Genomic DNA, 14,968 nt, shown 5'->3' with positions numbered 1-14,968 from the left:
CAGTTCCGGACACAGAGCAAATTCTACACATGGTTTCAAAGACGTGTAAATTGAAATAATTGAGGAATAGCAATATGTCTTTAGTGAAGTAAATTGAAGCTAGATCCTAAAAAGTCTGAAATACAATGTTAAAGAATTTGTATTTAATTATTTCACCAGAACACATTTTGAAACAGGGGGAATGTCTCAGTCAAATTTGTGCTTTATAACCATCTTTTTCAGCAGTGTGGGTAAAATATTGCTATGAGAAAGGGAGCCATAAGGGGGCAATAAACTAGTTAGAAGGTTATTGCAATAGTTCTGATATTTAATCATGTGGTTTTGAACCAGGGCAGACAAGGTGGAATGGAAAGTGCAGAAGGGGTCAGAATTCATTTACGGTTAGATACGAAGAATACAGGAGAATTTCTAGCTTGGTGACTCGGTGGATGTGGTTCCTGTTAATTAGCTTTGGAGCACAGGAGGTTACAGGCCAGTGTTGCTGGTGCAGAAGAGAGAGATAACAAAAAATAAATTTTGTGACATTTTGAAAATGAAGTGTTAATCAGATAGTCACATGAAGCTACGTAATGAGTACTTGGAAATTTAGTTCTAAAGACCAGACATATGATCAGGAAAAATAATACTGATTTGGTGGCCATCAGCATAAGGGTGATAGTCAAAATATGACAAAGAATGAGAACAGCTAACATTGTAAAAAGAAAAAGGGTAAAATAATACATTGAAAATTGAACTTAGGGCTTCACCTATGACATTTTGGGGTGGAATAAGAGAGGACATCATACAGAACGAGTGTAAAAAGGGAACAGCAAAAGCAAAGTTAAAAAGAAGCCTGTATTTCCAAGGTAGTGTGGTCAACAGCATTGGAAGCTGCAGGTACATGGGTAGGAGTCTGAGACATCTTTGAATTTGACACTTGTTACTTGGTATTTGCTCGTTCTGAGGAAGTTCAGAAGGTAGATGTTGCAGAAATTAGATGTTATTGAAGAAAAGATGAACTGGAGGTCAGTAAGGGAAAATAAAATTCCATCACGTAAGAAAGAAGAAAAATGTGATGTTAAGAGTAAACCCTCAGCCAATATCATACTTAATGGTGAAAAACTGAAAGTCTTTTTCTCTAAGCTCAGAAGGGTTGTCCCCTACTACCACTCTCATTCAACATAGTATCAGAAGTCCTTGTCAGAGCAATCAGGCAAGAGAAAGAAACAAAAGGCATCCAAATTGGGAATGATGACATTAAAGTGTCACTTTTTGCAGACGACATAATTCTTTATATGGAAAACCCCAGACTCCACTGAAAAACTATTAGAAACAATAAACAAATACAGTAAAGTTGCAGAATACAAAATCAATGTACAAAAATCCATTGTTTTCCTATATAGTAACAGTGAAATTTCAGAAAAAGAAAATTTAAAAAAATTCCTTTTGCAATTGCAACTAAAATAACAAAATGCCCAGGAATAAACATAACAATGGATGTGAAGGACCTGTGCACTGAAAACTATAAGACATTATTAAAATAAATTGAAGAAGACACAAAGAAATGGAAAGATATTTCATGTTCATGGATTGGAAGAATCAACATAGTTAAAATGGCTGTATTACTCAAAGCAGTATACAAATTTAATATAATCCACATCAAAAACCCCAGTGTCAGTTTTCAAAGAAATAGAACAAAAGATCATTAGATTTGTATGGAATCAAAGACCCTCGAATAGACAAAGCAATCCTTAGGTAAAAGAACAAGGCTGGAGGCATCACAATCCCTGACTTCAATTTATACTATGAAATGACAATAATCTAAACAGCATGGTATTAGCAGTAAAACAGATACACAGAAAAATGGAGTAGCATTGAGAACCCAAAAATAAACCCACATAAATATGGACATATGGTTGTTGACAAAGAAGCCAAAAACATACAATGGAGAAAAGACAACCTCTTCAATAAATAGTCCTGGGAAAATTGGAAAGCAACATGCAAAAGAATGAAACTAGAGTATTATTTGTCACCATATATCCACATTGACTCAAAATGGATCAAAGACCTAAACATAAGATATGAAATAATAAACTGCACAGAAGAAAACATAGGTACTAAACCTATGGACCTTGGGTTCAGAACGGATTTTATGAATTTGACCTCGAAGGCAAAGGAAAAAAAAGCTAAAGTAAATAAATGGTACTATATCAAACTAAAAAGCTTCTGCACAGCAGAAGAAACCATGAACAAAATAAAGAGGCAATCAACCAAATGGGAGAAGATTTTTGCAAACAGTGCCTCTGATAAGGGGCTAATATCCAAAATATATAAGGAACACATGCAGCTCAACAATAAAATAAAATAAAAATCCAATTAAAAAATGAGCAGAGGACCTGAAGAGACATTTCTCTAAAGAGGACATGCAAATGGCCAATAGACATACAAAAAAAAAAAAAAAATGCCCCACATCATTAATTATCAGAGAAATGAAAAAAAAAAAAACAAAAAAAAACAAAAAAAAAAAGAGTGAGATACCACTTCACACCTGTTAGAGTGGCTGTTATCAACAAGACAATAACAAGTGTTGGAGAGGAGCACTCATACACTGCTGGTGGGAATGTACATTGATACAGCCTATGGAAAACAGTATGGAGATTCTTTAAAAAATAGAATTACCATACGATTCAGCAATCCATCATCTGGGTATCTACCCAAAAGTCTGGAAACATTTATCAGTAAAGGTATATGTACCCCTATGTTCATTGCAGCATTTTTCATGGTGGCCAAGACATGGAAACAAAGTGTCCTTCGATAGATGATTGCATAAAGAAGATGTGAGAGATATATAATGGAATATTACTGGGCCATAAGAAAAAATGAAATACTGCCATTTGCTACAACATGGATGGATCTTGAGATTATCATGCTAAGTGAAATAAATCAGACAGAAAAAGTCAGGAACTATAACCACTCATATGTGAAATATAAAACTGAAAGTAACAAACGAATAAGACAAACATACAAAAGTCATAGATATAGATAACTTTAGTGGTAACCAGAGGGTCGGGGAGTGGTAGAGGAGAGTAAAAGGGGTCACATATATGGTGATGTAAGGAGAACTGACTCTGGGTGTTGAATACACAATGTGATATACAGATGACGTACTATAGAAATGTACACTTGAGACCTGTATAATTTCACTAACAATGTCACCCCAATACATTTAATTGGGAAAAAAAAGTGTTATGGGGATGGATCTGTATTGTTACTGGGCTAGGATAGACCTCAATGTATGTAACTGACTGAGGCAGAGGAACTAGTGAAGAAGGAGAGAAGGGGAGAAATACTAAGGAAATTCAGGATATTTTAGAACTACTTAGTGTTGCTATTCAAGATGATAAACATCTGTATTAAGTAATCATCATTTAATTAGTTTTTTATTGGGATTTTGTTTATTTTTTAAGCCATAAAAATCTTACTCCCTCTCAAACACTTGAATATTTGCTTATATTTACCAGAAAGGTTCTCATAGAAATGACAGTTTTTCTCGTTAATAAATGTAGGAAAAAAATCCAATTTGAAACTTTGTAATAATCAAAATCAAATGAGTTTTACTTACAAACAGGCATAGATATGAACATTAACAATTGAAAATTTGATACTGTTATTTGAATAAAGCTTTTTAATGCCTCTAAGAATCAGTATATAAAATAATTGCAATATTTTTGGACTTATTGCTTTATAATTGACTTTTTTTCCTAATTTTAGCAATTTCTCTACATTTTGAATATTGATTTTCTAACATAACATTACAGTTTCTGAGAATTATCCTTATAACTCAGAATGAGTTCATCTGTGTGTTGTAGTTCTATGCCGCCCAAAGCTGGTTTTGGAAAAAAAAAATTGTAATAGTTTTAATTTTTGTTTTCCATTCTAAGATAGAACTCTTTAGGATATCGATAACAGGTGAATAGAGATGACATACTGGAGTTTTGTGTTCTTGCTTTCTCACCTATAAACAATAATGTTGTCTTGTTTTCAGCTTTATTTTCTGGACCTTAATCTTACTTCCCAACCGCAAATATCTCTTGCAAGTATGACCACTGTCCCAGAATGAAATGAGAAATATTTCCCATAAGAGACATGGGTAACCCACATGGTTAATTAGGTAGTGTACATTAGAGGATGACATTTTAATTAATGTTTGTCACATAAATTAGAATGTTTATTTCTTTGTCACTAGGATACCGACAGTGTACTGCAGAAGAATTTAATTGTGCTGATGGGCGATGTCTTTTAAATACGCAGTGGCAGTGTGATGGAGACTTTGACTGCCCCGACCATTCTGATGAAGCACCTTTAAACCCTAAGTGCAGAAGTGCAGGTAACAGAGAATACATAACACTATGCTTATACCAAAATTTGTCTTTTTTTAGTGGAAAACTGTGACTCTGAGTTTTAGTCTAGTGTGGTATTCGATGAAAGAAAAATTCCCATAATTACACCTTGATTTTTCTAATGATACCATGCAGGATCTTAGTAATCAACTGTTTTGGAGCTAGTTTTAGAAATATAGTCTGTGCCAAAAACATGAAGATATGAGGCAGCGAACCTGATGAATTCATCACCCGGCTTCCTTCAAAAGAGTCACTTTTCTAAATACATCATTTTATGTAAAGATAATTGTCCTGTATGGACCGATTTGAAAATTCAAACAAAGAAGTTGAGATTTACTGAGAGAAAGTCTGTATTATTCATACTTGGGCAAAATAACATAAATTGTATATAATCTGAACAGAAATATATACATAGCCATACTTGGTCTATGTATCACCTCACTATTCTAAAGACTGACTACATTGTCACATATTTTAGAATAAAAATACAATTACTTTTTCTCATATAGTTTACATGTCTATAGGCTTCCTTTTATCGTGTTATGATAATGAGTAATGTTCAAGTCATCAGGATAAGAGGAGCTCCAAAACCTGAACTGCTTTCCATAGCTATATTTGAAAGAACTATTATTCACTGAAAATGTCCTTTTTATGCCCTGCTTAAAAATGTCAGTGTTATATTTCCAGGAACAAAAAGAATTTAGGAATTTCTGCCTATTCTAGATTCTTAATTTTTAGTGACATGCAATTTATCACAGACTTGTAGCTTGAGGGAAATGTCATGCTATCATTGAACTTTTGAACTCATTCTTCACAATATAGATGAAGACAGAAGTACTTCATGAATTTTCTATAGGTGCTTATTTTCATTGTTAATTTTCATGGTAAAGCAAGATTTACAGTGGGTTGCACAAAGTACAGGTTGCCCTTGATTTTTTATATATTGTGTGTAAAATACTACACTAAATATAAGGCATTTTATATGTATATACATTTGCTATAATTTTTGACAGATGAGTTATTATCTTTGTGAATGTTTTCAGCAATAGTAGTATAAAACTATGGCATGTCCTTTACGTTCCATTTGTTTATTTTCTTTTTCCAGAACAGTCATGCAATAGTTCATTTTTTATGTGCAAAAATGGCAGGTGCATTCCCAATGGAGATCTTTGTGACAATAAGGATGACTGTGGAGATGGTTCAGATGAGAGAAACTGCCATATAAATGAATGTTTGAGCAAGAAAGTCAGTGGATGTTCTCAAGATTGTCAAGACCTTCCAGTCAGTTACAAGGTAGGTAATCATCAAAAATAGCACGTCATCAGATGCATTGTAATTGGATACAAGGAAGACTAATCCAATTTAGCTGTAAAACTTACAAGGCATCAAACTATTGTTAGGTAAAATTATTTAACTGAGGACTTTCTATGTTTGCAAACCATAATAACAGTGTACTATAAAACTTCAAAACTATACTTAGGAAAATAAAAAGATAAAAATATATCTTCACTATATGCTGAACATAAAAACATAAAGAAGGGAAGACCATTGTTAGAGAGATACTGCTATGTGGATAGCTGCATTAAATATATATGTAACTCTTAAGTTCCCATTTCTTCCTTTCTCCCTCCCATACATCTGTGAAGTGAAATGGACTAATCATTTATTTACCACAACGTTGGAGAACACAATATTTTTCATATTAACAGGAAGAAATAAAACAACACATGAATTATTAGGACCGCGAGTGCAGGTATATGAAAACAAAAAAGCATGCCTAATACCTTAATTGCTTTTTGTTAGTCCCATTTTCCTTAAGAGAGTGATTCACTGACAAAATAGATTGGAAAAAATAGCTTTTGAAAAAATCTGTTTCATTGATGCTGGAATGGAGGATGCAAGCAACAAAATATTAAAATTGAAGCTGTGCATTAGCTTAAAATTCATTACTGTGTTTCCCCGAAAATAAGACCTAGCCAGACCATCAGCTCTAATGCATCTTTTGGAGCAAAAATGAATGTAAGACCCAGACTTAATTTACTATAAAACTGGGTTTTATTATAATATAATATAATATAATATAATATAATATAATATAATATAATATAATATAATATAATATAATATAATATAATATACGAGTCATATTAAATTTGCTCCAAAAGATGCATTAGAACTGATGGTCCGGCTAGGTCTTAATGTCAGGGGAACAAGATATGTATGTGGGGGAAAATCGCAGGAAAAGCAATTTATTTGAAAATTAGTGTTTTTAATTGAGCAATAGCTCTGTATGAATTCCAATAGGGCAAGGCTGCTGTAAAACACGGAAGTGGTCTATTGCCAGTTTGGACCCGTACAGAAGTCAGATTTTATTCTACTCAGTGAGTGTTGCACTGATCAGAAACACCAGGGTATTGTACACATTTATGGACATGACACTTTAAGAAGAACCTTGACAAATTGTAGTGTATGCAAACTTGTATATCCAGAAGCATTAGAAGTCTGGAACACACATCTTTGGAAGAAGTTCTGCCTGGAGCAAAGACAGCTTATTATGTAACTGTATTCAGATATATAAAGTCCTCCTACAGGGAGCACACCTAGTCTTAGTTGTTTCAAAGATTGAAATTAGTAGGTGGTTCTGATCAATATAAAGAAGACTATTTGAAGATTAGAACTCTTTATGTTGGAATGAGCTGCCTTACCTCTACCCACTCAAAGGGTTTCAGCTGGGACTAAATGCCTTTCTTTAAAGGATGCTGGAGAAAAAAAAATTGTGCACCAAAAAGATATTGGACCACTTTTCCTGGCAGCCTTGACATTCTTTGGTAATTCATTTAATGACAAATTCAGCCAAACAAGCACTTTGCCAGTTTTAATCTTTGAATTTCTAATATGCTGATTAATTTAACTACATTGATCAGGGCTTTACTATAGGGTATATAGGTATAACCTAAACCCACAATAATTATTTTCCCTGTGTGAAAATAGAGATCCAAATGAAATGTCAAAAAAGCTACATTTACAAAAGAAGTTTTTAGACCTCGTGTTGTCTTAGGAAGTAGTTAAGTTTACAGACTTAAAACACATATACACTCACTTATAAACACTATGCTACAGATAGATGAAAGGAAACAAGAGTCAAGATGGCTCTTAATGAGATGAGTATGTATCAAATGGTTAATTTTGACACTAAATATTTAAATGTCCAATGAAACAAAAAATATTATTGGTGACTCATGTACAATCAATATAAAAATATTTCTTGAAAAATCACGGAATGTGTCACAGAATTGTTACAGATAACTAATAAAAATTTTAAGTCAGAGGTTATAAATTATTCCTTAGTTCTATCGATATAATACATATGCCCTATAAGTCTATGTATCTAATGACTATATGTATCATAGAACATATACATATCTCTATCTATCTAAAATTTAAATTTCGATGTAAATCAATCTATTTGTGTTTATCCTGTGTATATTTATACTGCCATAACAATCTTCGTGGTAAAACCTAAAAATGATAGAGTATCAAATGATTATCTTCGACATAACAGTCAAAATGAAGTTTAATATTTTAAAAATTCCTTCATTTAAGAAGTACTTTCTGCCCAGAAATACCATATTTAGAAAACTACTTTTGGTAGAAGTCAGTTTCACTCTGAAAAACAAGTTAAATCATACTATTTTAATTACTTTAAAACATCTTACACAAAAATATTTTTTCATTGATACATTTAAAATATCGGTATTTTCATTTTGACTTCTAAAGGAGTCATAGGATGAATTTAGAATTCTAGTTAAATAAACAATATATTTAACCATTTAAAAATTGTATGTACATGATACATGACAGAATTTCTATGAATAATGTTCCAGAATATATACATATGTGAAAACTAATGAATAAAATAACACATCTATCTATTAAGGAAAACAAACCAGTATAAAAATTTGAAGAGCTAAGATTGGAATCATAAATAAGAGATTTGAGCAAAGGTTCAAAGCAAATATTTTACATATTGTGTTCAGATATATATGTGTATTTATAGATAGATATATAGACAGACAGACAGATAGATAGGAAGATAGACAGACAGACAGGAAGTTGAGTAAAAAGTTTTATGCACAATAAAATGCTTATCTATTTGGTGGGAGGAAATGTCAGCTGATTGGTTTTTCTTTTCCAGGAAATGAGAAAAAACATCCAATAACCTAGCTCTCATTACAGTATCAGCAGAACATTTCAAGAAAGCCTTCAAATTCTGAAATAAAATGAAAATTGCTTATGAAAGCAAAATTTAGACCAAAAATTAGACTGTGAGCAACCTACATGTTTGCTGTAAAACAAACACAATGTATCTTTTCAAAAGGGAATAATAACAGTTAATGAAGTACAAATCTTATTTTGATGGGAAGGACTATTTACATGTAAAAATAAATGTACTTTTGGGAGAGAAGTAAGTGTTAATGTATACATTAGAAATGAAATGATCAGGATTTGTCAAATATCACTTTAAAAGCTGCAAATAAAATTTCCTAAAAGTAATAGGAAAAGCTTGATTAGCTATGTATCTTTCTGTTTGCTATGTGATCCTACATGAAAATTAATACAGATTAGGAAAATTTGAAATAGTTTTTGATAAAGAGGAAAATTAAAATGACATTGAATATATGTAAATATCACTTCCATAAAACTTATCTTTTTAAATGAAGGTGAGATAATTTTATTGTTATTTTCTATTAAATGTAGATGAATCGCTCATCTTTTATTTTGAAGATGCAAATGATTGTTATATTCCATTCAGTTTATGAAAATTAAGCTAGTAGAATTTCCCACAGATGTTTATTGATTATTTGCGAGCAAAATTGTTTTTGTGAAAACAAAGTTAATGGATTGGGGAGCAATTTTTATTTTTAATCTTCATAGAGTCAGTAAACATTTTTTTTTAAAAATGTAACTGTTATTATTAAACATCCTAATTGCATTAGTTTTTAGAAATGTGTATTCAGTAGATTTAACCAATTTTACTTTCAAGAAGTTAATAGTCCATAAGTGAGTTTTTATGTAAACCATCTATTTGATGTAGTAGTTTTATAAGCCTGACATTAGACATGCAAAGATTTACAGAAATCCCATTAAAATTGGGACACTCTTTATTTTTATAATACTCTTTGAGAGAAATTCAATATGTTCTATGAAATTTCCTTTCACTTGTCCTTTGAATTCAGCAGTGCCCTATATCTGCCTCTGGGCCTTGAGGCTACCTGAGCACGTGATCACATGATATAATTTCTGGTTCTCTTCGGTGACAACTTTAGAGTATCCTGTCAGTTTCTCATTTTCCTTTTTCTAAATTATTTATTTTTAAAACTGTAAAATATATGACATAAAATTTATCATTTTAACCATTTTCACGTTTTCACTTCAGTAACCTTCAGTATCTCATTTTCTTCTGCCATAGAAAATACCGATTGCCCCAACTTCTTAAGTCAGGTAGTAAGCTGAGTCTTCTTAAGGAAAGTAGTATTGTCACATACTCAGATATGTTAAGGAGAGTTTGGGAAATCAAGCCGTGGCTTTTGCTTTGATTTGCTGGCTTGCTAGTGGGTTCTACAGCTAATAATAATAATAATAATAATAATAATAATAATAAAATTAAAAAAGAAAAAAAAAAGAAAAATCTAAACCAAAACAAAAAATAAAAACTCTTTATAGTTACTGAGAATTATTAGATAAATATTGCTGAAATTTGTTGCAGAAGACAGTGGTAAAAACTTAAAGGAATTCATTCCGTGTAAAAGGACTTGGGAAAAGGTATTTATCTTTTGAACTGTTTTAGGTGAAGTTGATGTCGCTTCCCCTCCAAGTAATAAACGTGTTTTGTACTTAAATTTTTTTTCTACTCCTCAATTAATTGTTGGCTGATTATTTAATATGTACATCTATCTCTTATATATCTTTCTCAATGGACAAAATATGTCATCATTTTTACCCTCATATAAATGACTTAGATTATGAAATGTTTACGATGACAAACTTTTAAATACTAGTACTCTTAACAGCTTAGAGTTCTTAATTCACTGCCCTGCTCAATACTCACTAGTTTCTTTATTCAAAGACCACTAAATGGTCCACTAAAGGTTAATGTGATCATAGTTCTTTGGCCAGTTATAGGCTCATTTTGTATAATTATAATTCCTATATGGTACTTGGCAGTGACTGATTGTAGAACTGAAAGACAGTGACTAATCACAGTGCCTCGTTAATTTCTGGAATTCAAAGACATACATGACATGACATTGTACTCAGAATTGACATATCAGGTAGTAAATATTTCATATCATCATCAGTAGGTCATATAGAGTATGATGAGGATGCTGAAGAAAAGATTTGATGATAAAAATTGATGGTGATACAAATTGACTTAATAATCGTGGGGAAAATATATTAATATTATTATTTCTCCATTCAACATGTCAGGTTATAGAATCAGACCCAGTCAAAAAATATGAATTGAGCCTTTCTATGTGTTAAAAATTACAGCAGCCTCACCTCTCCTCCTGGCTTTACCTAGGGAAATTCACCTTTGTACTTCTAGGTTTCTCATCAGTTAACTAAGGATAATACCTACATCACAGATTTCTGTAAGACTCTAATGAAATAACATATGTGACCATGTTATTAATCTTCAAAGCTCCACATAAAGTTTAATTCTTATGATTGTCAAAGTCTTCTAAAAAGAGAATATAACGAAATAGACAATGAACAAAAGTTGACGGTTTATTTCTGTTTTTTTAAATTGTTTGTTTTTGTTGTTTTAGTTTCTTTTTTTCCATTCTCCAGCCACATGGCTTTGGTGCTATCAATTAACTTGTATAATCTTCCCAATGTCAGATAATCAAACGGAGATATTTCGGAATTTTTTTTAACTTTCTTTAATAGTTGCAATTCTTATTAAAGATTAATCACTGGGTGACAGAAAGACTTGCCATTATCTATTCTTAAATAACTTTTTTGCGTGAATCATGCTAATGGGATATCAGGAAAAGACAGTGACAATGATTATGCTTGCTTTTCCTTCCCCAGTGCAAATGCTGGCCTGGATTCCAACTGAAAGATGATGGTAAAACATGTATAGACTTTGATGAGTGCTCTTCGGGCTTTCCATGTAGCCAGCAATGCATCAATACTTACGGGACGTACAAGTGCCTCTGTACAGATGGGTATGAAATACAACCTGATAACCCAAATGGCTGCAAATCACTTTCAGGTATCGAGTTGAACTTGTCCACTGATACAACTTCAGTTACACATATGCATCCTGAGTTTTATAGCCATTTTATTGAATTTATTCCTCCTTGCTGTTTTCTTAGAAATCAAAATTTTTTCCTACTTACCTTGATATTGGAATCTGTCACTCTGATTTTGTGTGCTGTCCACAGACCGTTCTGTTTGTATTAATATTGCATTATGATCTTGTGAATCACCAAGTGTTTTTGTTTTATTTTGTTTTAGATTTGGAAAGTGCTCACGGATAAAAACTATCTTACAACTATCTTTAGCATGGCTTTCTGCTGAATCAAAGGTTCTTAGGAGCAGGTTTGCCTAGACTAGTAAAGAGTCTACTGTGATAGCTTCCAATAGTTTTTTCCTTCCCCCCTCCATCACCCACACTCATATACACATGCCAAGAACAACAGGTCAATAATAATAACAGTAATATCGATGACAACAACAGTAAATCAGCTACCTAAGACTATGTCAATTTTTCCAGTGATTCAGCAAATATTACTAAACTCTGATTTGTTCTACATTGTGTGATTAACATTGTAGATTAAAAAACATCAGTAAAACATGACCCAGAACTTAAATATATATTATAATTCATTTGGGGAGATTATCACACATATTAAAGTTATACAAAGCAATATATAATAATGACTCTTAAAATAGGCAAAAAATGGTACGTAAGGTGTCTCTAGCCCTCTTACTTTGCTTTTGAGTTATATATATATATATATATATATATATATATATATATATATATATATGAAACTGTCAATACTACTTGATATACTGATATATACTGGTGACAATATTTAAAACATTAGGTGTTTTGTCATCAACTTTCATGAAATAAATACTGAGGTAGTAATTAAAAAATTAGTTTGTCACTGGTTAAAATTTTGCACATTATAGAGAAAAGAAATAACTCTTTTCAATTTATATTTTATTTATTTTTGAAATATTCATTCCTGAATCAATTTGTGTATAATATGGAACCCATTGTTTTATTTGCCAATCTACTGCCTTTGACACTTCTTGCCACATCATGCATTTAGTGACATGGGATAAGAAGTAGAGATAAAATCTGAAAACTAGTCAGTTTCCATCACTGTAAACTTTACATAAAATATTATATAAAGGAGATGAATGCTAATGATTACAATTTGGGTCTTGTTATATATCCATTGTGTAGTTGTTTCCTACTAATGATAATCAGAAACAAATAATACTTTTGATGCAAAAACAGTGTTCCTGAAGCATAAATATTTTGCTAACAAGAGTCTGGATTGTTTCCAAATTGAGATGTAATCGATGTATAACACTGTGTAGCTTTAAGGTCTGCAATGTGTGGATTTTGATAATATACTTTTGTATAGTAATATGATTACCATCATAGTGTTAACTGAGACCTCCATCACTTCACATAATTACCATTTTTTTCTTGTGGTAAAAACATTTAAGGTGTACTGTTTTAGCGATGTTCAAGTATACAGTGTACTGTTTTCTATAATCACAATGCGTGTATTAGATCCCCAGAACTTATTCATCTTTCAACCGGAATTTTGTATTCTTTAACCAACATTTACCCATTTTCCCCACCATTCTACTCTCTGTTTTATTTATTTATTTATTTTTTTTAGGTTTCACATACAAGTGATATCGTACAGTATTTGTTTTTCCCTGTCTGACTTACTTCACTTAGCATAATGTCCTCAACAACTATCTATGTTGTTACAAAATGTCAGGATTGTGTTCTTTCTCATGGCTGAATAATATCCCTGTATGTGTGTGTGTGTGTGTGTGTGGGTGTGTGTGTGGGTGTGTGTGTGTATCACATCTTTGTTATCCATTCATCCATTGACAGACACTTAGTTTGTCACCATATATTTGCTATTGTGAAAAATGCTGTGATAACCATGGGAGTGCAGATATATTTTTGACACCCAGTTTTGTTTTTTTATTTCTTTGGGATATATACCAATAAGTGGGATTGTTGAATCATATAGTAGTTCTACTTTTAACTTCTTGAGGGACCTCCAAACTGTTTTCCATGGTGGTTGCACCAATTTACGTTTCTGCTAAAAACACACTGGGTTCTCTTTTCTCTAAATCCTTTCCAACATTTTTTGATGATAGCCATTCTAACATATTTCTCTAATGATCAGTACTCTTGAGCATCTCTTCTTTAATCTTCTTTTATTATTAATTTCAGGTGTAGAAAACAACATAATAATAGACATTTACACACCTCCCAAGCGACAATGCCAACAAGTCTACTACCCATCAGACACTGTATATAGCTATTGAAATACCATTCACGATATTCACTATACTGTACTTTACATCTCATGAATATATATATATATATATACACATATATATATATATATATATAAAATTATAGTTGGCAATCAATATTTTTTTTATATTAGTTTCAGGTGTGCAGCACCTGGTTAGGCATTCATGTGATTTATGAAGTGATCCCATCATAAGTTTAGTACTCGTCTGATACCATACATAGTTTTCACAGCATTATAGACTATATTTCTCATATTGTATTTTACATCCCTGTGACTATTTTGTGACTACCAATCTGTACTTTTTCCATTCACCTTCTCCCCCATCCCCCAACACCCCTCCCGTCCAGCACCATCAGTTTGTTATCTGTATCTAGTCTATTTCTGCTTTGTTAATTTACACTGTTCTTTAGATTCCACATATAAGTGAGATTATATCGTATTTGTCTTTCTCAGTCTGACTTATTTCATTTAGCGTAATACCCTCCAGGTCTACCCATTGTTGTTGCAAATGGTAAGATTTCATTCTTTTTTATGTCAGAGTAATACTCCATTATAGAAATGTACCACAATCTCTTTATCCAATTGTCTATTGATAGACATTTCGGTTGTTTCCATATCTTGGCCATTGTGAATAGCACTGCAGTCAACAAAGGGATACATTTGTTTTTTTTTTTCAAATTAGTGTTTTGGATATCTTTGGGTAAGTACCCAGGAGTTCTTTTTTTTTTTTTTTTTAATTTCTTGAGAAAACTCCACACTGTTTTCCATAGTGGCTACACCAGTTTGCAATCCCACCAACAGTACACGAGGGTTCCCTTTTCTCTACATCCTTGCCAACACTTGTTTTTTGATTTATTGATGATAGCCATTCTGACAGGTGTGAGCCAGTATCTCATTGTTGTTTTTATTTCAATTTTTCTGATGATTATTGACATTCAGCATCTTTTCATATATCTATTGGCCATCTGTAAGTCCTCTTTGGAAAAATTTATA

General features: G+C 32.0%; 1 protein-coding gene across 7 annotated transcripts in view; it reads left to right on the top strand.

Moving 5' to 3' along the window:
* LRP1B (LDL receptor related protein 1B) overlaps positions 1-14,968 on the top strand; it is a 1,877,633-nt gene that overhangs the window by 1,613,773 nt on the left and 248,892 nt on the right. For all 7 annotated transcript variants that reach the window (XM_081051911.1, XM_081051912.1, XM_081051910.1 and 4 more), the window contains 3 exons: positions 4,226-4,366; positions 5,485-5,672; positions 11,475-11,658. In XM_081051911.1, coding sequence (XP_080908037.1) covers positions 4,226-4,366; positions 5,485-5,672; positions 11,475-11,658 — 513 coding nt within the window. The remainder of the gene's footprint in view (positions 1-4,225; positions 4,367-5,484; positions 5,673-11,474; positions 11,659-14,968) is intronic.

This window comes from Rhinolophus hipposideros, assembly GCF_964194185.1.
Source record: "Rhinolophus hipposideros genome assembly, chromosome: 6".
NCBI lineage: Eukaryota > Metazoa > Chordata > Mammalia > Chiroptera > Rhinolophidae > Rhinolophus > Rhinolophus hipposideros.
The sequence above is the reverse complement of the archived record's forward strand: the minus strand, read 5'-3'. Positions and strand labels throughout refer to the sequence as shown.